The following is a 25,309-nucleotide window of genomic DNA, read 5'->3' on the forward strand; positions in this document are numbered from 1 at the left end:
AGTTTCACTATGTTGCCCAGGCTTGTGGCACAATTTCACCTCACTGCAACTTCCGTCTCCCGGGTTCAAGCAATTCCCCTGCCTCAGCCTCCTGAGTAGCTGGGACTACAGGTGCACACCACCCTACCCTGGATGATTTTTTGTATTTTAGCAGAGACAGGGTTTCACCATGTTGCCCAGGCTGATCTTGAACTCCTGAGCTCAGGCAATCCACCTGCCTCAGCCTCACAAAGTGCTAGGATTACAGGCGTGAGTCACCGTGCCTGGCCAAGTTGACCAACTTTTTATGTTTGGTAACAACTCATGTTTTCTCTTCTGTGGAATTCCTGTTTCTCTCATTTGCCCATTCTTCTTGGGTTGTTTGTCTTATTGACTTGGATAAGTTTATGAATTTCTTGATTTTCACACAATTATAAACATTAGCGTATTGTAGAGATAAAAAGCAAGTATTTGAAGCACTCTGACTCTCAGGCCATTTTTTTCTGAGTCATGACACACATATAAAAAGCATCATGAGGCAGACTGGGAATGATCTTTAACTACAAGTTGAACAAAGCTCCACAAGAGATGGTTTAGGAGCAGCTCTGTCTGAAAACCTTAATAAAGAGGGAAAAAGAAAAAAAATCTCTGTAGCCTGCTTCCTCTGCAGCAAGCCTGACCATGTGGGTAATGCAACAAAGGTTATCAAGGGCCGTGGGCTTAGACCTGTGCTTCCCCACCTCATTACAGTGCTGCGGCAAGGGTTACATGAGATAAGTACATGGGAGAGGGTTTGTAGTTATGCAATCATGCCCAAATAGTACTATTGTTGCTGTTATATTCTAAAGCACCTGGCACCTAGGAGTTTGGCTGTGAATGTGTTTTGAATGAATTAGAGCAATAAAAATGACTGACAGTAGGACTCTTGTATGAACAGACAAAACATAAGAACTTTCTGGTTAGTAAGCCCTAAGGCAAATAAAAACAAGCTCCACACCTATAAAATAATGAATTCATTAAAGGTGATTAAGTAGATGCAAATTGACAAGCAGGATTATGAAAATCACTCAGGGCTGGGGATCAAAATCTATGGGTTTTACTCAAAGTTCTGCCACTAAATAGCTGTGTGACCTTAATCACTTTAGCTTTCCATGCCTTATGGAAAAGTTAAAGTTTCCATGAAAATGTCATGTGGTATAATTCAAGGTATAAATGCAAGAAAGCCAAAGATCAAAGATTTTGCTCATTTTAAACAAACACAAAGTATTAGTTTCACCTAACAGGATGTTTTGGCAACCCATTACAAGAAAAAGTAAATTTCTCCTATGGTTAGAAGTACAGTTTGTGGGGATGGTAAAAATGGGTGACCCCCAAAATAGCAAAAGCACATTTGTAGAGCCCCCTGCTTTAACTCCCCCTGCCCCACACATGTAAAGAAAACATATTAGTCCTGTGGCACAGGCATAAACAAAACAATAATTAGGAATGTTTGAGTTCAGGGTCATTATCTGTAACCTGGAATGTGAAACATCACTCTATTGTACAAAGTCAAACTGAAGAAAAAAACTCAAAGCACAGGTCAGAATTCAAAGCGACCTTGGTAAATGAGAGAAGTTAACAGAAATAAACAAAAGAACAAATGAAAAGAGTAAGATAGTAAACTACAAAAGAAAAAAAGAAATCATATAAATATGAGGAAAGTCCAGCTGTGCACAGCCATGGTAGAAACGCATGCGTGCACACACACACCCCGTGGGATAATAGTAGGTAACAGAGAACTTATTAACCAGCAAGACTGCAGTATAATCGTACAAACAAATATGGGATCAGACGATACACAGGCATCTTACGATGCTACCCAATTTGGCCAGAACTTGCTTGTATAGAACAGCTTCCTTGTTTGGGGCTTCAAATTAGGAAAGAATGTGGGATTTCAGAGAGGGCTGAAAAGTGAGATACTAAAATGTTTACTTGGAAAGTTTCTGATTCAGTAGGGCCCAAGAATTCACATTTCTAACAAGCTCCCAGGTGAGGCCCTTTGCAGCTACTGCTCTGGGAACCACACTTCCAGAACCGCCGCCATAGAGGAACTGAGATTACTCCACTTTCCAAAGAACCATCCGCTGATTAAGGTTGAAAAAATTAGAGTAGGGGAGCATCCATTAGGCAGAGGATGGATTTCTCAGAGAAGAGCAACTGTGAAACACTTATAAGGGTTGCTGCTGGGAAATCCTCCCCTGAAAAATCTTTAAAAATACAAGTGCTTCTTAGCTAACTTGGTTGTACTCAATCCTGTCTGAAAATGGAGAAATTAGTAGTAGTTTCTAGTAATGTCTAAGACATATCCCCTTTGACAATTTGATGTCCATTATAGACCTACTTCCTTGGGGAAAAAAAAATACACAATCATATACTCAAAATGCTTCTTCCAGTTTCAGCGGGTTAACAGAATCCCCAAATCCCATCTTGGATCTTAAGTAAGAAACCTCTGGAGTTGGCTCTCACAATTTCCTCTCAATCTTTAGACATTGTGATTGAAAGTCTTTTAAAAGACTTTTTTATGAAAGGAAAATTAGTTAAATTATGCATTCCTCTAGAGTAAAGGTGTGCCTTGCACAATCAATGAGTGTTTGGTGACACCTAGTGGCCATATAAATAGTTACAGTTTCCAACTAATTTTCCTCTTTAAAAAATCAAGGAATGTTGAGTTCTTTTCTAAATCTTTCTAAACAGAATAATTATTTTATTATTCTTCCCCTAGAAGTTACAAAACTTAAAATATCACAACCTACCTGACCCTGAAACATCATTGATTTTTATCTTATACTAGTTGAAATTAAGTGTTTTGAAATAATAACATGGGGCTTTTAAAAGTATATTAATTTGAGCAGTGTATATGTGAAAGCTTTTTTAAAAAATGTAGCAGTATTAGTTAAAAATTAGAGCCTATAAATGTGCAGTCTTAGCTTTCTGTTTACGCTGTCTCCCAATCTCTCATTTATTCCTCATCAAGCACTAATTTTGCACATACCCTCTGCAACACTGTTCCAAGCAGAGGAGGTAGAGCAGTGAATCAGACAATGTTTTGAACTTCAATCTTCTATTGTATCTTAAATTTCCCATTGTGGAATCTATCTCTCTTCCATAATGTGCTCATATACATGATGATAATAGGAAACTCAATTTCTAGCATTTTAAACAAAATTTTTTTTCTCCTCCTCTTCTTCTTCCTCTTCCCTCTTCCCCCTCCTCCCTCCCCTCCTTCTCCTCTTTGTATAAGACAACACAGCACAAATTTCCATCACAGTAGCATTATCCATCATTAAATTCTCATCCAAGCTCAGATGATGTGGTGCTTTTATCATTTTGTAAATCTTTAGCCCACATTCAAGTTGCAGACAAATAAATTAGGAATAAAACTTACAACACTACACAGAAAGGAGGTATGTAAACGGTTAAGTGCATATGTACGAGATTTAGGATTAGGCAAATAAGGTAATCACCTGGCTAAATGTGAGCTATCTCAGATGCAGTAAGGTCCTGTAGTAATAACAGTAATTTCTTCCTTTTGACTTTTTTTCCTGAAGTTCAGTGGGGTAATACCATGTGTTGTGAATCCCCAAGCTTTGCAACTTCCCCTCTCATTTCTTTCCCCACAAAGACATGGCTTCTCTTACCACAATTTATATGATCGCTACGCAGCTTAAAGTAGTGAGCAATTGTGTTTTACTGAATAAGAAATAAGTAATTATGTGAATATTGCAGAAAAAGAAGACAACATGAGTGTTGGCTCTTTTGCCTATAATAAGAAACCGAAAACTGAACACACAAAGCTAATTTTCAAGTGATATCCAGCTTGACAATCTCCATCCCTTTACTGATACCTCCAATAAGCAGATGTCTTCAGCAACCTCACCTCAGAACAAAGCCAAGAGCTTGTTTCCTCCATGACTCCTATAGCTGTCATTGAAACTAATATTCAGAATTCAGAATTACTTCCTCCGTCATCCTAAGACTGCAGTTAAGAACACAGGTGGTAAGTGTTTCAATATTCATCTAACATTGACATATTAATATGACAAAAGTTATGATGAATCATTGTAACAGGTGGCCTCAGATTCTAACTATCATTTTAGATGAGGAGTACAGAAATTCTTTTCCTAGGCACACATAGAGAAATTAGTAGTCAGTACAGCTTTAATCACAAAAATAAAATTAACCAAAGAATATCATTTCCATATATATGCTTTAAAATATATGTGTGTGGCATCTTTACTCACCATCCAGGGGCAGAACCAAGCAGCTGAAGGCAGACACTGTAGCATTAGCCAGGACTCGGCAGGGAGCACCACACACAGCAGCTGAGACATTCCCTGGAGAAAATCCCGCTCCAAACACATGCACCAGCCTTCCACCCAGGCAGCCTTTAAAGACAAAGGTACAAGTTCATGATCATACAGGCAAATCTCCCTTCTTCACTCAACTCAAAATTCAAACCTTTGCTTCCTCACTACCCATCCTTCTTTTCACATCCTCAGAATCCACACAACTGGCTTGAGGTGCCTGCTGGCCTCAGTTTCCTCTCCACTTAGGCTCTGGCCTTGTCTGACTCCAATCACATTCAATACCCTGTTGTGTTAAAGAGGTTTTTTTTTAAAATGTAACAATTTTTATATAGAAAATTAATGCTTATTTATAGTTTTTAAACTTTTTATTCAAAGAGCCATAAAATGAAAATAAAAATTCCCCCAACCACCTGACTCCCTCCCCGGAGGTATCCAGGTATAGAGTTTCTTATGGCTCCTTCCAGAATTTTTAAGCATCTATGTTTCTGATTCAAAGGATTATTCTATCCATATTATTCTAGGAAAGGCTAGGCAATTTTTGGTATATCTAAACGGAGAAAACAGTTCAACCGATTTAATTGTTCTGTGCATTTGGCTTATTACTGTTGAAAGATGAGTCCGCCTGTGAAATATTATAAAATGATAAAAAACTAATCATACTTAATAAATTTTAAACAATGCAAATTGGCAGATAGGGTCTAAAACTAGGTGAAGTCATTTATGTTCTTAAATGATCAAATTATGAGCTCTTACAAATGGTGTTATTTAATTTAAAATACAAATTCAGTTAATGCATCAAATTAAAATACAATCAAACATTTAGAGAATATGCACGGTTTCCTTGATAAAAATTTTAAAAATCTTCATAAACAGAGCATAACAAAGACAAGCCTCAGGAAAGAACTGGGATTATAAGAAGCCAGTGGGCTTCTCTTTCCTTCCATCAGGCAGATCGCGTTAATTTTCTACTTTCCAGAAGTGAAAGGAGCTACCAATTCATTTACATAAAGAAAGTGTGCTGTCTTATTTGCTTGACTTACCGAAGTTCTCCGTCACTGCTGTAATAATAACTCTTGAGGTAAACACCAGGGCAGATGAGGCCCACCCTCTGATGCAGTCATAGCCTCTGACATGGTACTCCCCGGCCGGAAGGGAAGGGACCACGCACTGAAGAACTGTGTGGTTACCAGAGACACCCATGCAGGGTGACATTCCTATAAAAATGTCAATGTTTGCAGCTCCTGAGATCTGGGCCACTGCAAAGGTTAAGATGTCATCGCTCTGAGAAATAGAGATCAATTCTGGGGTAAAGGCATTGTTGTAACCAATGACTCCTATGTGACGCCAGAGTCCATCTACCTCTATTTCCAGGGCAACAGAGCCATTCCCTGTGGGAACAATGCACCGGATGAGCTCAGCACCGATGTTCACTGTCAGGCAGGCCTGCTGGTCAATATAGACTGACGTGGTGTTCTGTCCTCTCAGGCCTGTGCCCTCTATGGTCAAGAGGCTTCCACCATGCATGCTGAAATTCTTAGGAAAATAATGAAACACTTGGGGCATAATGTAGAAGTGTCTGGAAACATTACCAGAACAAGCATACCCATTTCTTGTATAAAAAACTGACAGGTAGTGGGGTCCTGGGGCCAAGTCTCTTGTCTGGCACACAAGGTGGCTTGCATTAAAAAAAGTTACATTGCAAGGAAGTTGATCATCCACAAACACCATCGGCTCATCAGCTGTGGTGGCTAACCTCTGACCCCTAATCAGCACTGTGGTCAGAGACCCACTGGTGTTTGTGGACAAGGCATCCATGACAGGACTTGCCTCTTCCCGTATGAAGAGAGCGCAATTCCCCTGACACTCACTGGTTAGCCCATTGACCAGGACTGTGACGTTCAGGGAGAAGGAAGCTCCAGGCAAGGGGTCACCCTCCAGGCTAACCTGGCAGAGAATGGTGTGGTCTCCCAAACTCAAAATCACACAAGTAAAAGGACCCGAGAGGTCAACCCGAACTGACCTCCTTCTAGAGTTAAGAAGCAACCCCCTCACAGTAAGTATGGTCCCACCACATGCCGAGCCCTGCGATGGGAAGATGGCCATTATCCGAGGCATCACTGCAAATTGCTGGGGCACCACAGACATATTAGCAAATCCCATCTGCTTCTGACATACTTGGAGAGGATAGATGCCGGCCTCCAGACTGTGAAGAGGGACGGAGCATCCAGACAGGCTCGCGTTGCCCTGGAAGGACTGTGTCTCAACATCACAGTTCAGGTTCCCCAGAAGGATGACTGAATTGGAGAGGTTACTTCCTCCCACATGCAGGCTCAGGCTGCTATTTGTGATTTCTCCTTGCATGGCTGTGACTACTGGTGTTGCTGCCGCTTCATACATGAAGGTGAAGCCTTTCCCCACCAAGCTTGGTGAAGGACCATGGGCGAAGGACCTGTTGCCAGCCCAGACCTCCACGGCAGCTGGAACAGTGGGAGTGTCCGCATGGGGTATCTGGGGGGCCGGCAGGGTTTCACACCAGATGCTCACCTCCGTTAAGTTCACAATGTCACAGGACCGATTGCCCACAAGTACCCAAACCAAAGCTGGGTCCCTGCTGAAGCCTATTCCTGAGATGCTGAGGATGGTCCCTCCTAAAGTATGAATATGGAAAACAAAATATTACAGCTGATATTCTGAACTAAGAACTCATAGCACCTGTGGAAGTCCTAGGTCAATTAAGTGGAAGGTAGGGCATGTGTTAGTGAAACCTCAATTATTTTTTCTCACCCCCACCAAAGCTAAATTTGTGATTATTTAGACAGGAGTCAGATGTGGTAAATTCACATAACAGTAAAATAATATAAATTGTTATATAGGAAGGATGTCTTCAACACAAACTTTTCAAGTACCTTTGTATATCCTAGAAGCCACCACTTTGATCAACTTAGACACTAATGAAAAATCAAATTTCTTAGTCTTCTTATCATGTTATATTATTAGAAATATTATCCTGTATGCTATATATAGACTATTTGTACATTGTCCTGTATACATTCAACTTATATGCTAATGAAAAATCAAATTCATTGAAGTATTCTGTCATTTATATTGTTCTATATAATATTCCAATATTCCATATATTATACATTCTAATATATTCTATTTATTGTACCATATATTGTATATTCCATATACATGAGAGACATTAAAAGTCATTGAATCGTGCTGGTGAATTTGCTGCTACCTTCATAGAATCTTTGCCTTACTCTCCAGTAGAGAGGCCACCAAAGATCAAACCCCATCTTCAGGACAGGATTGGAGCAACATGACCCACAGCATAACCAAACTGTACAACGTGGCTTTTAAGAGGATTTTACTATACCCAAAAAGGATAATGTGCTATCTTACACATGATCACAACTATTATTGACATGCCACTAGATCACTTTCCATTCCTTCTGAAAATAGTTTTAGAGATTGGTCTATTTGTCTTGTTCTTCCATCTCCCATATCAGCATGTGTGTTTCTATTTCTGAGTCTTTCATCTGTCTCTCTCATGCAAAGTGAAGACCCACAGATTCAATCCTCCCCTCCTTGCATGCACAGCATCTAAATGGCGAATGCAGGACATGCTGCCCTTGTTTTTCTCATATCCACTCTAGAGTATCACCCATCAGATGTTTCATCCTCTTTTCATTAGAAAAGCAGGCACATCTCGGCCGGGCATGGTGGCTCATGCCTGTAATCCCAGCACTTTGGGAGGCCGAGGTGGGCAGATCACCTGAGGTCAGGAGTTCGAGACCAGCCTAGCCAACATGGTGAAACCCCATCTCTACTAAAAATACAAAAATTAGCCGGGCATGATGGTGGGTGCCTATAATCTCAGCTACTTAGGAGGCTGAGGCTGGATAATTACTTGAACCCGGGAGGCGGACATTGCAGTGAGCCGAGTCGGCACCATTGCACTCCAGACTGGGCAACAAGAGTGAAACTCCGTCTCAAAAAAAAAAAAAAAGAAGAAGGAGGAGGAGGAGAAGAAGAAGAAAAAGAAAAAAAAGAAAAAAGAAAAGTAGGCACATCTCCTTGTCATAAAAATTCCTTAATTTCCTGAGCAAATGAATCACCAAGTTTTAACACCCTTTTAAAAACACCCCTCAGTGCCTGGAGCCTGAGGAAAGTTTCTCTCCTGTTTCCCCTCTCTCTGACCTCAATGGCAAATTAATCCAGAAACAAAATCTGAATATCCAGCAAATAGAATTGCTGGATAATTGATAACAGTCACATAAGAGCCACTCACCCAGCAAGGACCCACAGCAAGGCTCGATGCTGAAAACTTCTGTGAGGTACTGGATGTGGAGATCAACCCTACAGAAGACAGGGAGATGTTTAGGAAATAACTGACAGAGAGAGATAAGAAAGAGTAAGCCAGAAGAGCCATATGTATTTTGAGGAGAAGAGCAAACTGTCTGTAAAGTCTCTAAGATTTGTTCCAGTGTTCTGATGTTCACGTCTTAAACCTCTAACTTCGAAGGGAAAAAGAAAATACCTAACTCAAAACTAGAATTACCTAGCTGAATGCTAGACCATCAAACAAATCCCAAATTAATGCAAGTGGCCACCTCACCCTTGTGAGCGAATGCTGACCCCATTGATAGAGACGGAAATTCTGTGGAGGCCAGCTGGCAGTGGGGGCAGTGCCACCTCCAGGCCCCAAGCCGACTGTGTGTGAACCGGAGCCAAGGCATCCTGGACGTGGACTTCCACATCCATATCCGTATAGTTCACCAGCCTCGCCACTCCAATGACCAGGGTCTCACCGCCTGTGTTGAGAAGAATCCAATAGCCTCTGAGATGTGGGGTTTGTGGGCTCAACCATCTATTCAATTCTAAAACTGTCTTTTTGGATTAAATTCACAGTCACCCCTATGCATAATACTCTAAGAGTTTCGATACCAACCTAAATTTTTCAAGAAACTTCTAACAACTTTGTTTTTTTTTTTTTTTTTTTTTTTTGAGACAGGTCTCATTCTGTCACCCAGGAGTGCTGTGGTGCTATCTTGTCTCACTGCAGCCTCAACCTCCAGGGCTCAAGCAATCCTCCCACCTCAGCCTCCCAAGCAGCTGGGATTATAGGCATGTGCCACCACACCCAGCTAATTTTTGTATTTTTTTCAGAGACAGGGTTTTGACATGTTGCCCAAGCTGGTCTCAACCTCTTGGGCTCAACCAATCTGCCTGCCTTGGCCTCCCACAGGTCTGGGATTACAGGGGTAAGCCACCTTGCCTGGCCTAATAACTCTTTTAACAGAGATATGGTCTGTAACCTCAATGGTATAAAAAGAAAAATTGGCAGGACAATTGTATTCAAGAGACACTAACTTATTTCCACGCAAACGCAAATCAAGAAGTTTGCAGAGCTAATGGTCTTTATAACCAGAAAAGAGCACCACATATTGGTTGCTTAACCTCCACTTTTCTACTGGCAGAAGTCTGAAGCTATATTTGAGTGTGCACTGAACCTTACAGTAATGCTGTATGTGAGTTTAGTAGCTCATAACTGACAGAGTACTTTCACGTATGTTATCCCACTTGGTCCACACACTATCCTGATGATTTATATGGGGCAACTAATATGACTGGCATTTTGCATTTGAGGAAACTAAGCTCAGCAGCCACAGCCTCATAGCTATTAATAATTACTAAAAAAAAAAAAAAAAAAAAAAAAAAAAAAAAAAAAAAAGGTCAAGACCTGAGCCCAGTCTTCTGTCTTGCATTTCAATGCCTTTTTAGTTTAATTAGCAACTCTATTAAAATGTGTACACTATGAACACTTTCATGAAATTTCTTTTAACTCAAATATTTATTGAGTACCATGAGGAAGATGCTGCAAGGGGCACAAAATAAGTTAAACACAGACCCTGCCCTCAAAGAAGCCTCAACGGTAGCAAAATAGGTGACAAAATTGCTTCAGTGAAAGACATACTATAAGAGAGGTGAAAATTAAGCACTGGGATTGCTCAAATCAGAGCAACATTATGAATATCAGGAAAGATGGAATGGGCAAGATGAGAATTGAATTGGAGCTTGAAAGATAAATCCAAAAAGAAAGTCATAGAGAAGAGGGGGCTTATCATTTACTTCTAGAAATTTTACGGTTTTTATCCAAAGCCTTTCATAGCAATTTCTCACTTAATCACCCAGTGGCTTGGAGAGAAAAAAGAGAATTGGGTGACGTTCTGGAAGGCACAGGTAGGGTTCTGTTTTGGGGATAGGCCAAGTTGATGGTGGTCCTAGGGCCAAAGACCAAGAAAGCCAAGCCAGAGGGATGTCTGCTTAACTCAGTGGACGGCAGTGACCGCCAAAGACTTTTAAGCAAGGAAAAGACATGATTAAAACTGTTCTTCCAGTCTTTAAGATAAATTGAAAAGATAGGGGAGGAGAAATCCAATCTGCAGACAATTGTAGTCTTAATCAAGTGGACCAAATCAAGTGGGCAACAGCAGGAGTGGAAATAAATGTCCTTACCTTTCCTGTGTCCCAGTGTGGCCACTGAGACATGGCTTGGGCTAAAGCATCTCTAGCTCCTTTAGCCTGTAACATTTGAGGACTACTGCAGAGCTGGTATCTATGGGATGCCATGGCCAATTAGATGAGGAGGAGAAAGAGGTTGCTTGAAAGAGAAAAGTCAAAGAAGAGGGATGTGGTGTGGTGGGAAGACACCTGCATTCAAATCCTTGATCTGCCATTTTACTACATTTGAAGTAAAATCCTTGATCTACCATTTTACTACCTCTCTGACTTTGGGTGATTTACTTACGGCTCCCAAAGCCTCGGATTTTTCATCAATAACATGGTTAATAAAGCCCATCCCATGTGGTTTGTTAGATATCCTGGGAAAGTATCTGGCATGATATAGCACACAAAAAGGCCTTAATTAACTTCATTTTCTTCCTCGCTCCCCATTCTCTTGACTGCATGTCTTCCCAATCTCTACTGGGAAGTCTGAAGCTTCAGTGTAGTGAGTTCAAGGGATTTCAGTGCTGATCAAAGAAAAGGACATGACTACGAGGCAGCAGTAGCAAAAAACAAGCATTATTTGGGTGGTATTTTGACAGATTCACAGAGGAGGAGGAAGTCTCCCAGCATGAGACCTTCCAGAGGCAACAGTATAGGGACACCATCCAGAAAGGGAAGAAGGCAAGGGAACTGGGAGGGGGTGGGAAGATGAGAGATGGGGGTTCTGTGTCCAGATGATGTCACTCAGCAGCCTGGTGAGTAGCCTCTGGGACAGAGAGCTCCAAAGGCATCAGCGGCTTAGGGTATTTTATAGCCCCAGGGTTTTCTTACCTATAGCTGACTGATGGGTGCAGTTTCATGGGGCATGCAAAGCAAGAGGACTTTAAATGGCTAAAAATATGCTTATTTTGGCTACACTGAAAACAAGTGGATGTGTAAAAGTTTGAATTTAGCATTAGTGGGCTTTTGAGCTAATGGATCCTGGGGTGCTATGAAGAAGTAAAAAAAAAATAGGACCAATAGGCAGGGCCTTTCTTTGGCTTGTTTATAAAGCATTCAATATCTGGCAGAATGATGGCATTCACTTCAACAAAGATTTATTGGTGCTTACTCTGTGTCAATTCCTGGACCAGGTACTTTTATCTGCTTTATCTCCTATTTTCATGATTACCTTTAAAGAATTATTCCCACCTATCAAACGAAGGAACTGAAGATAAAAGAAGTTAAATATCTTACCCAAGGAGTATGGTAAGTTCAATTAAGTTTGGCCTAAGGCTGTCTCTGTACCTTGAGTCTCTACATAAAGAACTGCAACCCAACTTTGTGATAAACTGAAAGCCTCAACTACCTAAGCCTCAGTTAATCACAGGCTGCCAACTGATCAGACCATGCTCCAATAAGGCAAACAGGGAGCTGTTTCTGGCCTCACTTCCATTTTCTGTCTATAAATGCTGCCTGCCCATGTGGCATAGTGCAGCTCTCTGAACCTTTTCTGGTTCTATAAGTTACTATGATTCTTCGTTCAAACAAACTCTGTTAAATTTAATTTCTTGAAAGTTATTCTTTTTAACAAGTGGTTGAGCTGGGATTCATGCAGATTCCATTTTTCCTGACTGCGGAAACCAACACTAATGGTCCTGCACATCAAATTCACCAGCACTCCCCATCCTTGGTCCCTCTTATGCTTTTATTTTCATTTCATCTCAGCCTCACAGTCATCATCAACATCATCTCTTGGATGGAGATGTGCCACACTCCAACTTAAAAGAGGCATTCCCAAAAGGCTACCACACTTTGTGGATTTTATAACATGTTCCTTTTTATTCTGCTTGTAGAAAGACTTAAATGCAAGTACAAATTCTGAAAAGAATGCATTGAATTGTATGTGTCAACAACATAACTTTTGGAGCTCTTGGTCAATTGTCAAGCTAATCCTAGATGCCTCCTTGGCACTGATATAATGTATTTATTCTTTTCATTACAGGTAAGAAATTTTATTAAAAGCCAAAATCACTGAAATCTGAATATAACATGGAGCTCCCCCTCCCTTTTCTACCTCACTGGGAAGAATCTATACCACTAAGGAATTTTACACACTTCAGTCGCCTGAGGCAGCAAATTCTTCTTCTGCACTATCTGAGCTGAATAATATTGGAAGCTAAAGGACACTTCTCTTTATTTATGTACTCTTGAGCTATGGAAAATGAAAGTAGTACCAGAAAAATTGAGTTCAGGCTTTTTCTTTGGGAAATATGATGGTCTTTTTACAATAAACCCTTAGATATGGCTACCACAAACCCTGTTATCTGGCATTCAGTTCACCAGAAAGGGAAGTTACCTGCTACTCTTCCAAATCTATATGGAATTACATGATAATAAATTATTATAATTCTACCTTGCCATATCCTCTGAATCATCAAAGAAAAATTCTTTCACGTAGTTGGTGCTAATGAATCCATTATTTTTATACATAGAATGTCTCAAGAAACAAGAATTCTAAGTTAATCAGAACATCCTATTCTCTAATCATATTAAATAACTGCTACAATAGAACCTGCTGTCAAAAAGCAGTATTTTACAGTTACCTACAAGTAGATAAGTACTTGGTATATACAAATAGATGACCTGTGTTCAAATCTTAGATAAATTACTTATTCTCTCCATTCCTTAATTTCCTGATCTGTAAATTGAAGCTAATAATCCTATAAATTTGGGGCAAGGATTAAATTACATCTATTATATGTTTATGCTATCATTATTGACACTTACTAAATGCTCAAGAAATATATTTTGAATTGTAACTTTTGAATTCCCACATCCTTTTCATGATAGAAATGGTCCCATCTGTACAATGGTTCCATTTTACAGATGGAAAAGCAGATATCAGGAGATTGATTTGATGATGGCTAAGATGTAAAAAGCAATCTCCTAGCTTTCAAGAAAAAACTTAAATCCAAAATACAATAAATTTCAGAGGACACTGATTGCCCTTTTTATAGGATCAATGCTCTAAGAAGAAAAAGATCTTGCAGTATCACATATTTTACCTGCTATATTGCTTGTGTTTCTGCTCAGAGTCACAATAACTGGATTTAAGGAAGAGACATATGTAAATGCTCTGGGAAGAACTGCAAAATGGTCCCCTCTGATCACAGTCACATTCACAATGTGTCCATCTTTCCCCTGAAAAATCAATTTTAAAAATTAAACCTCAGTTTTATTTTAAAGTAGGACTGACTAAGGGAAGATAACTCCATATAGAATTAGTTTTAAAAGTTAATTTTAAGAAAGTTGTTTTTAAAGGGTATATTTGCTACTTCCAAGTCTCTCTCTTCTCTACAATCCTACATACTCTCCCCATCCTGCCCCCACCCCCACAACCCAGAGTGATAAGTGCTTGGACTGGTAGGCAAATGCAGTGTTAGATGCATAACGACATGCTCTAAGGGGTAAATAAGAATTATTTGCAATTAACACACCAAATGTTTCTGCAAAAATATGGCAATTTCAAATAAATGTCTATACCTAGCTAAACTATCCATCAAGTATGAGAGTACTTTCAGACATGTGAGAACTCAGAAAATTTCTCTATGACACACTCTTTCATAGGATGTACTTATGGTTATTATCTCATAAAATAAATAATAATTTAAATATATATATATATGTCTGAAACCCAAGAAACAGTGACTACCCAAGAAAGCAATCAAAGTAAGTACTAGGATAAAATCTGTAGAATAAACCTAGAAAATAAGCAGGCTAGATTGAAACAGGAGAACAGAGATAGCTTCAAGGAAAATGAATGACTGATATGATGGAACCTTTTTTTAAAAGATGTTGGGTTTAACTTATAAGAAAGACATGTTAGCCAGGCACAGTGGCTCACACCTGTAATCCCAGCATTTTGGGAGGCCGAGGCGGGTGGATCACCTGAGATCGGGAGTTCGAGACCAACATGATCAACATGCGGAAACCCCATCTCTACTAAAATACAAAAAATTAGCTGGGCTTGGTGGTGCATGCCTGTAATCCAAGCTACTCAGGAAGCTGAGGCAGGAGAATCACTTGAACCTGGGAGGTGGAGGTTGAAGTGAGCCGTGATTGCACCACTCCAGCCTGGGCAACAAAAGCAAAACTCTGTCTCAAACAAACAAACAAACAAACAAACAAAAGACATGTTTAGAAAATAAAATAGGAACTCTAGGGGAAAAAAAAAAGAACTATAAAAGAAAAAAATATACTACCTGGTTCTGCCAGCATCATCTAAATAGTTAGAATAATATAAACAGGTTTTATTAATTTAAAATAAAAATGGTATTGTAACTATATTTGAAAGAATTAAAAGTTGTTTCAGGAGGGGGGCTTGAAGAAGGGAGGGGAGGGGCAGGAGAACATAATTTACTATTTTCCTTGTAACCTATGCATCTATCACTTGGATCAAAAGTAAAATTTACTTTTTATTAATGTTTATGTTCTCTGGTAAAAGAAATTAAGAGGTACATGTCTTACCCATTAAAATGGCAAATATATATTACAATAATAAAGTGATAACCCAGTACTGGCCAAAGTGCCAAAAATCAGACACTTGCACAATGATGGTGGGAGTATAATTTGAAAGGGAATTTCAGACAACTGGATACTACATATCAAAAGCTTTAGAATTTATATTAATTTATCCTGAGAAAAGAAATGTACCCCCAAAACATAGTTATTAGGATGATTAAAGCCCTGTTGTTTACAATAAGAAAAATTTAGAAATTATCTAAGTGTCTGGTAATAAGGAATAGTTAAACAAATTAGAGTACAACCACATATTGGAATTGAATGTAGTTTACATATAAAAGCTAGCTTTTCATAATATTTAAGGAACTAGATGAGATTAAAATGTAGGACTAGTGATCAAAGAATATTTTGAAACTTATCTCCCAGGGGATCTTTATTTTGGGGCCAAGGGTGTGCTAGGAATGTTGATGCTGCTTAAGTCAACTCTGAATAGAAAGTTCAGCGGCAGCTGTGCGTGTGACTCTCCCCAACAGTACCAGGGAAGGGCCCAGACTCAAATCCCCTAATAGGCCATGATATAGCACTAATTGAAAGGAAAGGAAGAGGTCAGGGACTTGTTTTTAAGGGGAAAAGGAAGCAATGGAGAATAACTAAGAAGATATTTCTTAGAAATCACACATTCTAGAAGTTTCTAAGTTCTACAATTCATACCCATACAGAAAACAAAATTGCTGATGAAAACTAAGTTATTTATTGTTTGCTTAATAGAGAAGGGAGACTTCAAAATATATAAGCCTTGCAAGCCAACACCCAGAATGTGCACTAGCTGAATTTATTTGTTATGTGTCACTAATACTTACTGACAGTACAGACCAGAACTGCCTGGTTGTCTTCTTTTTAACAAATTAATTGATGTTAATTACAAGCTCCATTGGTGGGGTCAGTTTCCCACTTCATAGCAAAACAGACAATATAACTACTACAAGCATATTATCATAATGAAAAGTTTACATCAGTTCATTTAGTTCTAAGAAGTGATTCACTGAAAATGTTATATTAATAGTGGTCACTCACCCAGAGAGAAAGAGATATGAAAGGAATCCACTTACCCTGGGTGGAACTTTGCACTGAATTCTGCTTGAATTGCTTGTAGTGACATTGATGGCACAAGAGTAAGATCCAAATAATATCAGGCTAACACCTTCCAAACTAGAGCCTCGGATGGTGGCCCAGAGCCCTCCTGTAACAAAAACAGCATATTGAAATGGGATCACCAACCATACAGGCAGACAAAAATTAATTACGCACAAGATGGATAAAATGAAATAAAAATATGAAACTCCTTAGTCAAAACAAAGGCAATGCTCAAACTGCAGGAAAAAAACTGGAGTTAAATATATAAACTATCATATAGAAAGGGAGAAATAGTGACAGGAGGGCAGAGAGAGGTAGCACTGCATCCTGAAGAACTTTAAGAGTAAAACCTAGGGACACAATCGTGCCACAAGTCAGAACAAGTAGTCTCTGAAAACTCTTTCTGGCCTAGATTTTGAATATCATTCCTGCAATCCTATAAAACATATTATTTTCCTAAGAAACCAAGTGCAACAGAGCATCATGGTGGAAGGAACAGTGGCTGAGAGTCAGGGTCAGGGCCACAGATTGCTCAGCTACTTTAAGCAGGTCATTGTATTATGGTCCCTGAGCTGAAGGGTCAACATTTTCCTCATCTTTAAATAATAATGTTAGCCCTTCCAGCTTTGTGATTTGACACTACACATACTAGGTTCAGGTCACTGTGAAAATATAGAAATGAGTGGCATCACTGCCCACCGCCATCAGAATTTCTCTACTGATCACTAAAGAGCAACCACAGAAACCCCCATTTCTTTCCTGCAGATGTTAGCAAGAAGAGAGTTGGCTCCAGTTCTGCTATCATGGCACACGTTTCCATGTGGAGGAGCAGCCTTTGATCTAGATGATGTATAATGATGATTCTGGTCTGCCATCTCCCAGATACAAGAGAGGCAGTGAGGCCACCAAACAGCCTTACCCGCCTTGAGGGTGGGGGGGATGCAGAAGCAAGACTACTTTCAGGCATGTTGGGGACAGAAAGGGGAATCTACAAAATCTGATGAAAACCTTTGAGGACAGTGTGACTTGGTGGACTAATACCCTGAAGTTAAGTGCATAACTAACAGCAATATGTAATCGTGATATAAAATATACAATATCTGGAAACAAACTTCAAAACACAAATTAAGAAGATGAAAAAATTGAAAAAAAATTTGAAATACTGTCGAAGAACTTAATGGATGGATTAAAACTTACGTAAGAAAACTAAAATAAATGGATCGAAAGAGTGAACGCCATAAAGGTGACATATCTTAATAAATTAAAGCATAAATGCAATTTCAATAGACATATAAACAGAATTTGTACTTAAATTAGACAAGCTGATTCTTAAGTTTAATGAAAACTAAACAAGAATAGCCAGAAAACAAAATTTCAAAAAGAAGTGTAAAGAGGTCTTCTGCCAATCTTATACGGTAACTATGGTATCAACTATGTGGTAAAATAAAATATAGTCCAGAAGAAATGCAGATTTCTTCTTTTATGAGGCTATAGGGTAGGATATAAGTGACATTTCACATAAGTGCAAAATAAATTATTTATTCAGTAAATAAAATGAGTAAATATCACTGAAAAAAAACTAAATCTGAATTTCTACCTTACATGCTTCGCCAAAATAAATTCCAATTTATCAAATATTTAAATATTAAAAAGAAAGTTTTTTGACTAGAAGGAAACATGGCAGAATTTTTATTTTCATATAATTTCAGAGCTGCAAAATCTATCCTAAGTATTTTACAAATCCTGAAGCCATAAAAGGAAGATATCTTTTATTACGTGAAAATTAAAAATATTTATGAATTTCCAAAATAAAAAACAAGGAGACAAATGACAATAAAGGGCAAATATCCTTAATACATAAAATGCTCTTTAAAATCAGTAAGAAAGAACAGTAACCCTATTAGAAAAAATGGGCTAAGGAGATAAACAGACACTTCACTGAAAAGGAAACACAATGCCCCTAAACACATGAAAAGATATTCAATTTCTCTCTCAATAAAATAAATGCAAATTAAAACTACAATGAAATATTCTTTTTCTCCTGTAAAATAGGTAAGTGTCAAAAGGGTTGGGAACTCACCGTGTTAGATAAATGAGTGGTACCATATGAGTGGTAAATAAACACTCATATGCATTGCTGCATAGGCAATAAATTATGCAACCTCTAAAGAGAATCTTTTGATATTTATCAAAATTTTTAATGCAAATAACCTCTTGACCCAGCAATTCAACTTCTAGGAAATTATGCTACTAATATTTTTGCACATGTACAAAATGGGACAACTCCATATATAAAATAATAAAGTTGGACCCTGTTTAGGGCTGAATTATGTCTCCCGCATCCCCACCAAAATTTATCTTATTACCCTAGCTCCCAATAACTCCAAATGTGATCTTATTCAGAAGTGGGATCTTAGCAGATGTAATTAAACTAAGATGAGGTCACACTAAAAAAAGACAAGCCCCTAATCCAATATGACTGGTATCTTTATAAAAAGGGGCATTTGGGCCGGGTGCAGTGGCTCACACCTGTAATCCTAGCACTTTGGGAGGCCGAGGCAGGCAGATCACAAGGTCAGGAGTTCGAGACCAGCCTGGCCAGCATAGTGAAACCCCATCTCTACTAAAATTACAAAAAATTAGTTGGGCATGGTGGCGTACACCTGTAGTCCCAGCTACTCAGGAGGCTGAGGCAGGAGAATTGCTTGAATCTGGCAGGCAAAAGTTGCAGTGAGCTGAGATCGCACCACTGCACTCCAGCCTGGGCAACAGAATGAGACTCAGTCTCAAAAAAAAAAAAAAAAAGTTGGCAGTGGGGTGCAAGGGGGAAATCTGGACACAAGCAAGACACAGGGAGAATACCATGTGAAGGTGAAGGCAGAGATTGGGGCGGTGTTCTATCAGCCAAGGAACATCAAAGATTGCCTATAAGACACCAGAACTTAAGAGAGAGACATGGAACAGAGTCTTCCTCAAAGTTTGGTTCAGAAGGAACCAACACTCCTGACACCTTCATCTTAGACTTCTGGCCCCCAGAATTATGAGACAATAAATTTTTGTTGTTTAAAACACTCAGTTTGTGGTACCTGATTGCAGCAGCCCTAACAAACTAATACAGACCCTTACCTCATACCATGTACAAAAATTAACTCAAAATGAATCAGGTACCTACATATAAGAGCCAAAACTATAAAACCCTCAGAGGAAAACATGGGCATAAATGTTTGTAACATTGGATTAGGCAATAGTTTCTTAGATATGACACTAAAAGCACAAGCAATAACAATAAATATAAACTGGACTTCAACAAAATTAAAAATTTGTGTGCTTCAAATAACACTATTTAAAAAAAAGTGAAAAGGCAACTCATACAATGGGAGAAAATGTTTGCAAATTATTTACTTGATAAGTGATTAGTACCCAAAATACTTTAAGAACTTACACCTCAACAATAAAATGACAAATAACTCAATTTAAAAATTGGCAAGATTTGAATAAGCATTTCTACAAAGATGTATAAATGGCCAATAGTCACATGAAAAGATATTCAACATCTTTAGTCATTAGGAAAATCAAAACCACAATGAGGTATCATCTCATGCTCATTAAGATGGCTACTGTGAAAAATAGTAATAATAATAACAAGCACTGTTGAGGGTGTGGAGATATTGTGATATGGTTTGGCTCTGCGTCCTCACCCAAATATCATATCAAATTGTAATTCCCAGTGTTGGGGAAGGGTCCTGGTGGGAGATGATTGCATCATGGGGGCAGATTTCCCCCTTGCTGTTCTTGTGATAGTGAGTGAATTCTCAGAAAACCTGGCTGTTTAAAAGTGCATCGTGTACCTCCCTTTGCTCTCTCTCTCCTGTCACTATGTGAAGACGTGCTTGCTTCCCCTTCACCTTCTGCCATGATTGTAAGTTTCCTGAGGCCTCTCCAGTCAAGCCTCCTGTACAGCCTGCTGAACTGTGAGTCAATTACACCTCTTTTCTTTATAAACTTTCCAGTCTCAGGTAGTTCTTTATAGCAGTGTAAGAATGTACTAATACACATTGGAACCCTCTTATATTGCTAGTAGGAATGTAAAATTATGCAGCCATTTTGGAAACAGTTTGGCAATTCTTCAAGAAGTTAAACATGGAGTTATTCCATTTTTAGGTATATATCCAAAAGAACTGAAAGCATATATTCCTGCAAATCATTGTACACAAATATTCATAGCAGCCTTATTCATAATAATCAAAAAATGGAAACAATCCAAGTGCACATGATGAGATGAATGGAAAACAAAATATAGTATACCCATACCATATAATATTGTTTAGTCATAAAATTGAATAAAGTACTGATATATGTTACAACATACATGAACCTTAAAAATATCATGCCAAGTAGAGAAGCCAGATGTAAAAGGTCACATGTTGCATTATTTTATTTATATTAAATGTCTAAAATAGGCAAATTCACTTAGACAGAAAATAGATCTGTGGGGTTACCAGGGATTGGGAAGAGGGAGAAACAGTGAGTTACTACTAATGTATACAGGTTCCTTTCCAAGATGATGAAAATGTTGTTGAATCAGGTGGTGATGAGGTATACAACTTTGTGAATATACTGAAGACTGCTAAGTTTATACTTTTTAAAAATGAGTTTTATGATATGGGAATTATATCTAAATTTTTTAAGTTAAAAAAGAGATCCTTGTGGTAAAGAAAAGAATAAAATATCCTACCTATTTCTAAGGTATACTACTCTAGGCCAAGCCAACATTATCTCTCCCCTGGATGTCTGTCATATCCTCCTAACCGGTCTTCCTGGTTCCATCTTTGCCTCCCTACTGTGAGTTCTCACACAGCAGCCTAAGTCAGATCATGTCACTTCGCTTGAAATCCTCCAATGGCCACCATCTCACTCAGAATAAAAGCTGAGTGAGCTGAGGGCCATTCATATCCCCCAAGGCCATATAACTTGCTTTGGGTCATCTTCTACTACTCTCCCCTCACTCAATCTACTCCAGCCATGGCAACCTCCATGGCATTCTGGAACAAGCCAGTCTCACTTCAACTCAAGACTTTTTGTTCCTTGATGTTCCTTGATGTTCCTTCTGACTTGAACTGTCTTCCCTAAGATTTCCCCAGAATTCATTCCTTCACTTCACCCATATCTCCCTTCTCTAAGGCCACTCATGTCATTCCTCCAATGCCAATGACCCTCCCATCACAACCATCTACTCCATCCCTCTTCATCCCCTTCCATTCTTGATTTTTATCCTATACACTTACTATCACTGCCCCAAGAACAGAGCATTTGTTTTTATTTACTGTATCCCCAGAATTAATAATGCCTGGTAATAAAAGCTAAATAAATTGTCATTATGATTATTGTTGATAGTAACAATTAAAGGTTGAAGAGGTGATGACATCTTGCCATTCTCATTTGAAAGTTGAGACTATGGCCACACAAGGGTCCGTACCTTAAAGAAGACAATGCTATCTTAGCGCAAAAATGAATGAAGAAAGTATGTAAAGCAAAGCCAAGATTTTCCTCAAAAAAATCCTTTCAAGGGTTTTGCTTCTGCAAATGGGTAGGTGGTGATTTATCACATTATTGTATCCATTCATTACATAAGCAAATATTCTGTAAATTTCTTGCTGACAGGCCCCAGCCTGGTTCTCTTTAAATCCCCTACAGCATCATTTCTCAAACTGTACTCTTCATAGAGATCGCCTGAGGACATGTTAAAATGCAGATTAATTCAGAAGGTCTGGGGTGGAGCCTGAGACTCTGCATCTCTAACAAGCTATTGGGTATTACAGATGCTGCTCATCCAGGACCACACTTTAAGGACCAAGGTCTTCAGCACCTCACACAGGGCTATATGGGATGGCCCAATAAGTGCTGAGTGAGTGAGTACTGATTAACTCATAGGTGGCGGGGCAAAGGAGGAATTAATAGAAAAAGTTTAAATCCAGTAATAAGGAAATCAGCAGCTAGAGCCTCTCTCTCTCCCTCTTCCTTTCCCCACAGTCTTAATAAAAGATAATTCCTACCCACTTGGCATATCACTTCTCAGAGTTTTCCATCTTTTGCTAAAATAATGTACAATCCTCCTAGAAATCCCTTCACTAAACAGCATGTTCTGATAGGGTAACCAACTCACTCCAATTTTCCTAGGACCAAGTTTTAGCACTAAGAGTTCTGCATTCCAGTTTTAAAACTGAGTTTTGTGTCCTGGGAACCCCCTCAGTCCCAAGCAAACTGGGAAAGTTGGCCACCCTACCTGTGCAAAGCACTTTGTCTAGGGGAAACAAAGATGACTGAGTCACCTGTTTGCCTTAAGGTGGAGGGAGCTAAAGAAGGTATGTGTGGCCTGAACAGCAAAGGTAACTTTGAAAGAAGATCAAAGCCCCTTATAAATCTATAGAGAAAACTACACTATGCCCTACACTCAAACCAATAATTACTGGGTTAATACAGAATGTGATCGTTCACTCTGAGCTCCATATATCATCTGACTTTCCTTAAATCATGGAGAAATAAATGCAAGTTATGCTTGCTTTGTTTTATGTGCAGAAACAAGGTGGGGTGGGCCTCATAATTCACTCTTCTAGGCAAAATAGGGTCAGAAAAAAATCTGTTCTTTTGAACAATGAGTTTGTGGCCAAACCACACTGCTTTTAAATATGTTCTAAGCTGCAGTCCTCTGGACTCCAGAATAAACCATGACAAAAATCCAAAGTATTAAAGAAAAGGGTTTTATGCTCTAATGTTTATTCGTTAACAAACATAACCATCAGTATTCCTGAGATTCTTGCAATCTGGCTGGGTTGTTTTTAACTGGCTGTGTCCCTCAGAAAGCAGAAAGTCATGGAGAAATATTTGATTTTCCAGAGAACTAACCCAATTCATAAGGCTATGTTGACAAGACCCACCACCCTCTGTATTGCCCACTATTCAAATGGCAATCGGTTTTGCATGCTAGCCAAGTATCCCAGTATGCATCAGTTCACAAACTTATGAAATATCAAACATGTATGAAAGTTATGTAGGACCCAATTATGCCTGATACCACCAGCCAAACTCTAATCCTTTATGTGTCAAGTGAGTTCATTTAAGGGCTCAAATGTTTGTTGCTCATTTAAATATTTATGTCAGTAAACAAAAGACAGTGAGTCACAGTGAATATGGAATTCATTACACAGAAGGACTAGATTCCTATCGGCAAGAACACTAGCTTCAGAGGGTCAGACATACTGTGAGACCCTCCCCAGATTACCAATATCCGCAGCTCTGGAAGGCTCCACCATATCCAGTCTAGGTTCCACATTTAGGAAGAGGTCTTCTCCAGTGGCACTGATGGCAAGACCAGAGGGTCTCACCAACATCAAGATCCGATGCATTCCAACAGGTAGCAAATCTGTCTGACAGACTACATTGGTCTGGTTTGAGAAAATAACTTTGCAATTCGTTTTGTTCACTGTAACCTGCAAGAACTGGGAGTCACCAGAGAAACCAGTTCCGGTAATGTATATCATTAGGTTGATGTCGCCATCTTAAAGGAGGAAAGAAATTTTAAAAAATAAATAAATAAATAAATAAATAAATAAATAAAAATAAAAATAAAAAATAAAATAATCTCTCAGTGATATTACTTCATTTGAGAGACCTCTCACTATCATCAAATGTTCCTTCTCTGCCCCCATCCCCTCCCAAAATTCAAGGAACTGAATGCTGAATTAAATATTGGCCATGTGTATTTGTTATTGTAGTATACAGCCCCATCTTAAATTTTCTCTAACTAGTGAGAAGTGATCACTGCTCAATTTTTTAAAAGAACATAATATTTCAAAATAAAGGACAAAGACAATAAAACATTTTTAGTCATCAAAAGTCCACCTCTCCCCATTTCAAATCATGACCATATCCCTTAGATGGACCAAAAGATATACTTTCTGCTGCGTTACTCAACCTCCGCCTAGTGAACTAATGTATCTTCTACCCACCCGTCACCAGCTACATGGCCTCTAACAAAATCACTGCAAGTCTCAGGCTTATGCCCATCTCAGAGCCAAGTCACAAATCATACCAATGGAGTACCACACAGAATGGACACAGGGAGTTGACCCTTGGAGGTACTGGAAAGAGCAGGAACCTGGGCAATGAGCTGGTACATCATTCACTCGCACAACCACCTGAAATGAGGCAAAATTTCTTTTCCATTTTATGCATTTCATATCTACCAGGGTATTCATAAAATATTTGTGAAGTGCTCCCAAGCTGAAACGTGTTCATGATTCGCTAATTCTTATTCCTTTTTTCTATTTTCCCAGTAATTAATCTTAAATTGCAATGAATGACTCAAAACACATGAAGCTTTCTTAAAATGATGGTGGACATGCTGAAACTCATTTCTGTAATTAAACATGATAAATATTGAGTAAATTTATCTCTGTCATATAGAAGTAAATTTCATAAATTTAAACTGCATAAGGACTTCTTATCACTCTGTATTTCCAACCAGGTACCTACTTTATGTGACAACCCCTTTATTTGCTAGTAAAGACCAACAAATTTGGTGCATTCCTTCCACCACTCTGTGAATACATAACTAAAGACTAGAGTGTATTTGGACACTTTATTTGCGGTCTCTTTTGTCACAGAATGGTAGATTCCTAAAGAGAGACTATATATCTTTCCCTTTCACTGAAACTAATGTTAATCTAATAGAACTCAAAAACTACTTGGAAATGAGAAAGGTAAAAAAGATGTGACCCCACTGATTCTCTATGTATAAAAAATGCATTAATAGCATACAAATCATATTTATGACA

General features: G+C 38.8%; 1 protein-coding gene across 2 annotated transcripts in view; it reads right to left on the minus strand.

The window, feature by feature from the left end:
* Positions 1-25,309, minus strand: part of PKHD1 (PKHD1 ciliary IPT domain containing fibrocystin/polyductin) — a 485,172-nt gene that overhangs the window by 413,232 nt on the left and 46,631 nt on the right. For both annotated transcript variants that reach the window (XM_024248417.3, XM_009241952.4), the window contains exons 26-33: positions 24,565-24,670; positions 23,755-24,030; positions 16,451-16,581; positions 13,886-14,021; positions 8,947-9,142; positions 8,620-8,687; positions 5,366-6,973; positions 4,260-4,403 (exon numbers count right to left, since the gene is read on the minus strand). In XM_024248417.3, coding sequence (XP_024104185.3) covers positions 4,260-4,403; positions 5,366-6,973; positions 8,620-8,687; positions 8,947-9,142; positions 13,886-14,021; positions 16,451-16,581; positions 23,755-24,030; positions 24,565-24,670 — 2,665 coding nt within the window. The remainder of the gene's footprint in view (positions 1-4,259; positions 4,404-5,365; positions 6,974-8,619; positions 8,688-8,946; positions 9,143-13,885; positions 14,022-16,450; positions 16,582-23,754; positions 24,031-24,564; positions 24,671-25,309) is intronic.

This window comes from Pongo abelii, chromosome 5, assembly GCF_028885655.2.
Source record: "Pongo abelii isolate AG06213 chromosome 5, NHGRI_mPonAbe1-v2.0_pri, whole genome shotgun sequence".
NCBI classification, from domain to species: Eukaryota; Metazoa; Chordata; class Mammalia; order Primates; family Hominidae; genus Pongo; species Pongo abelii.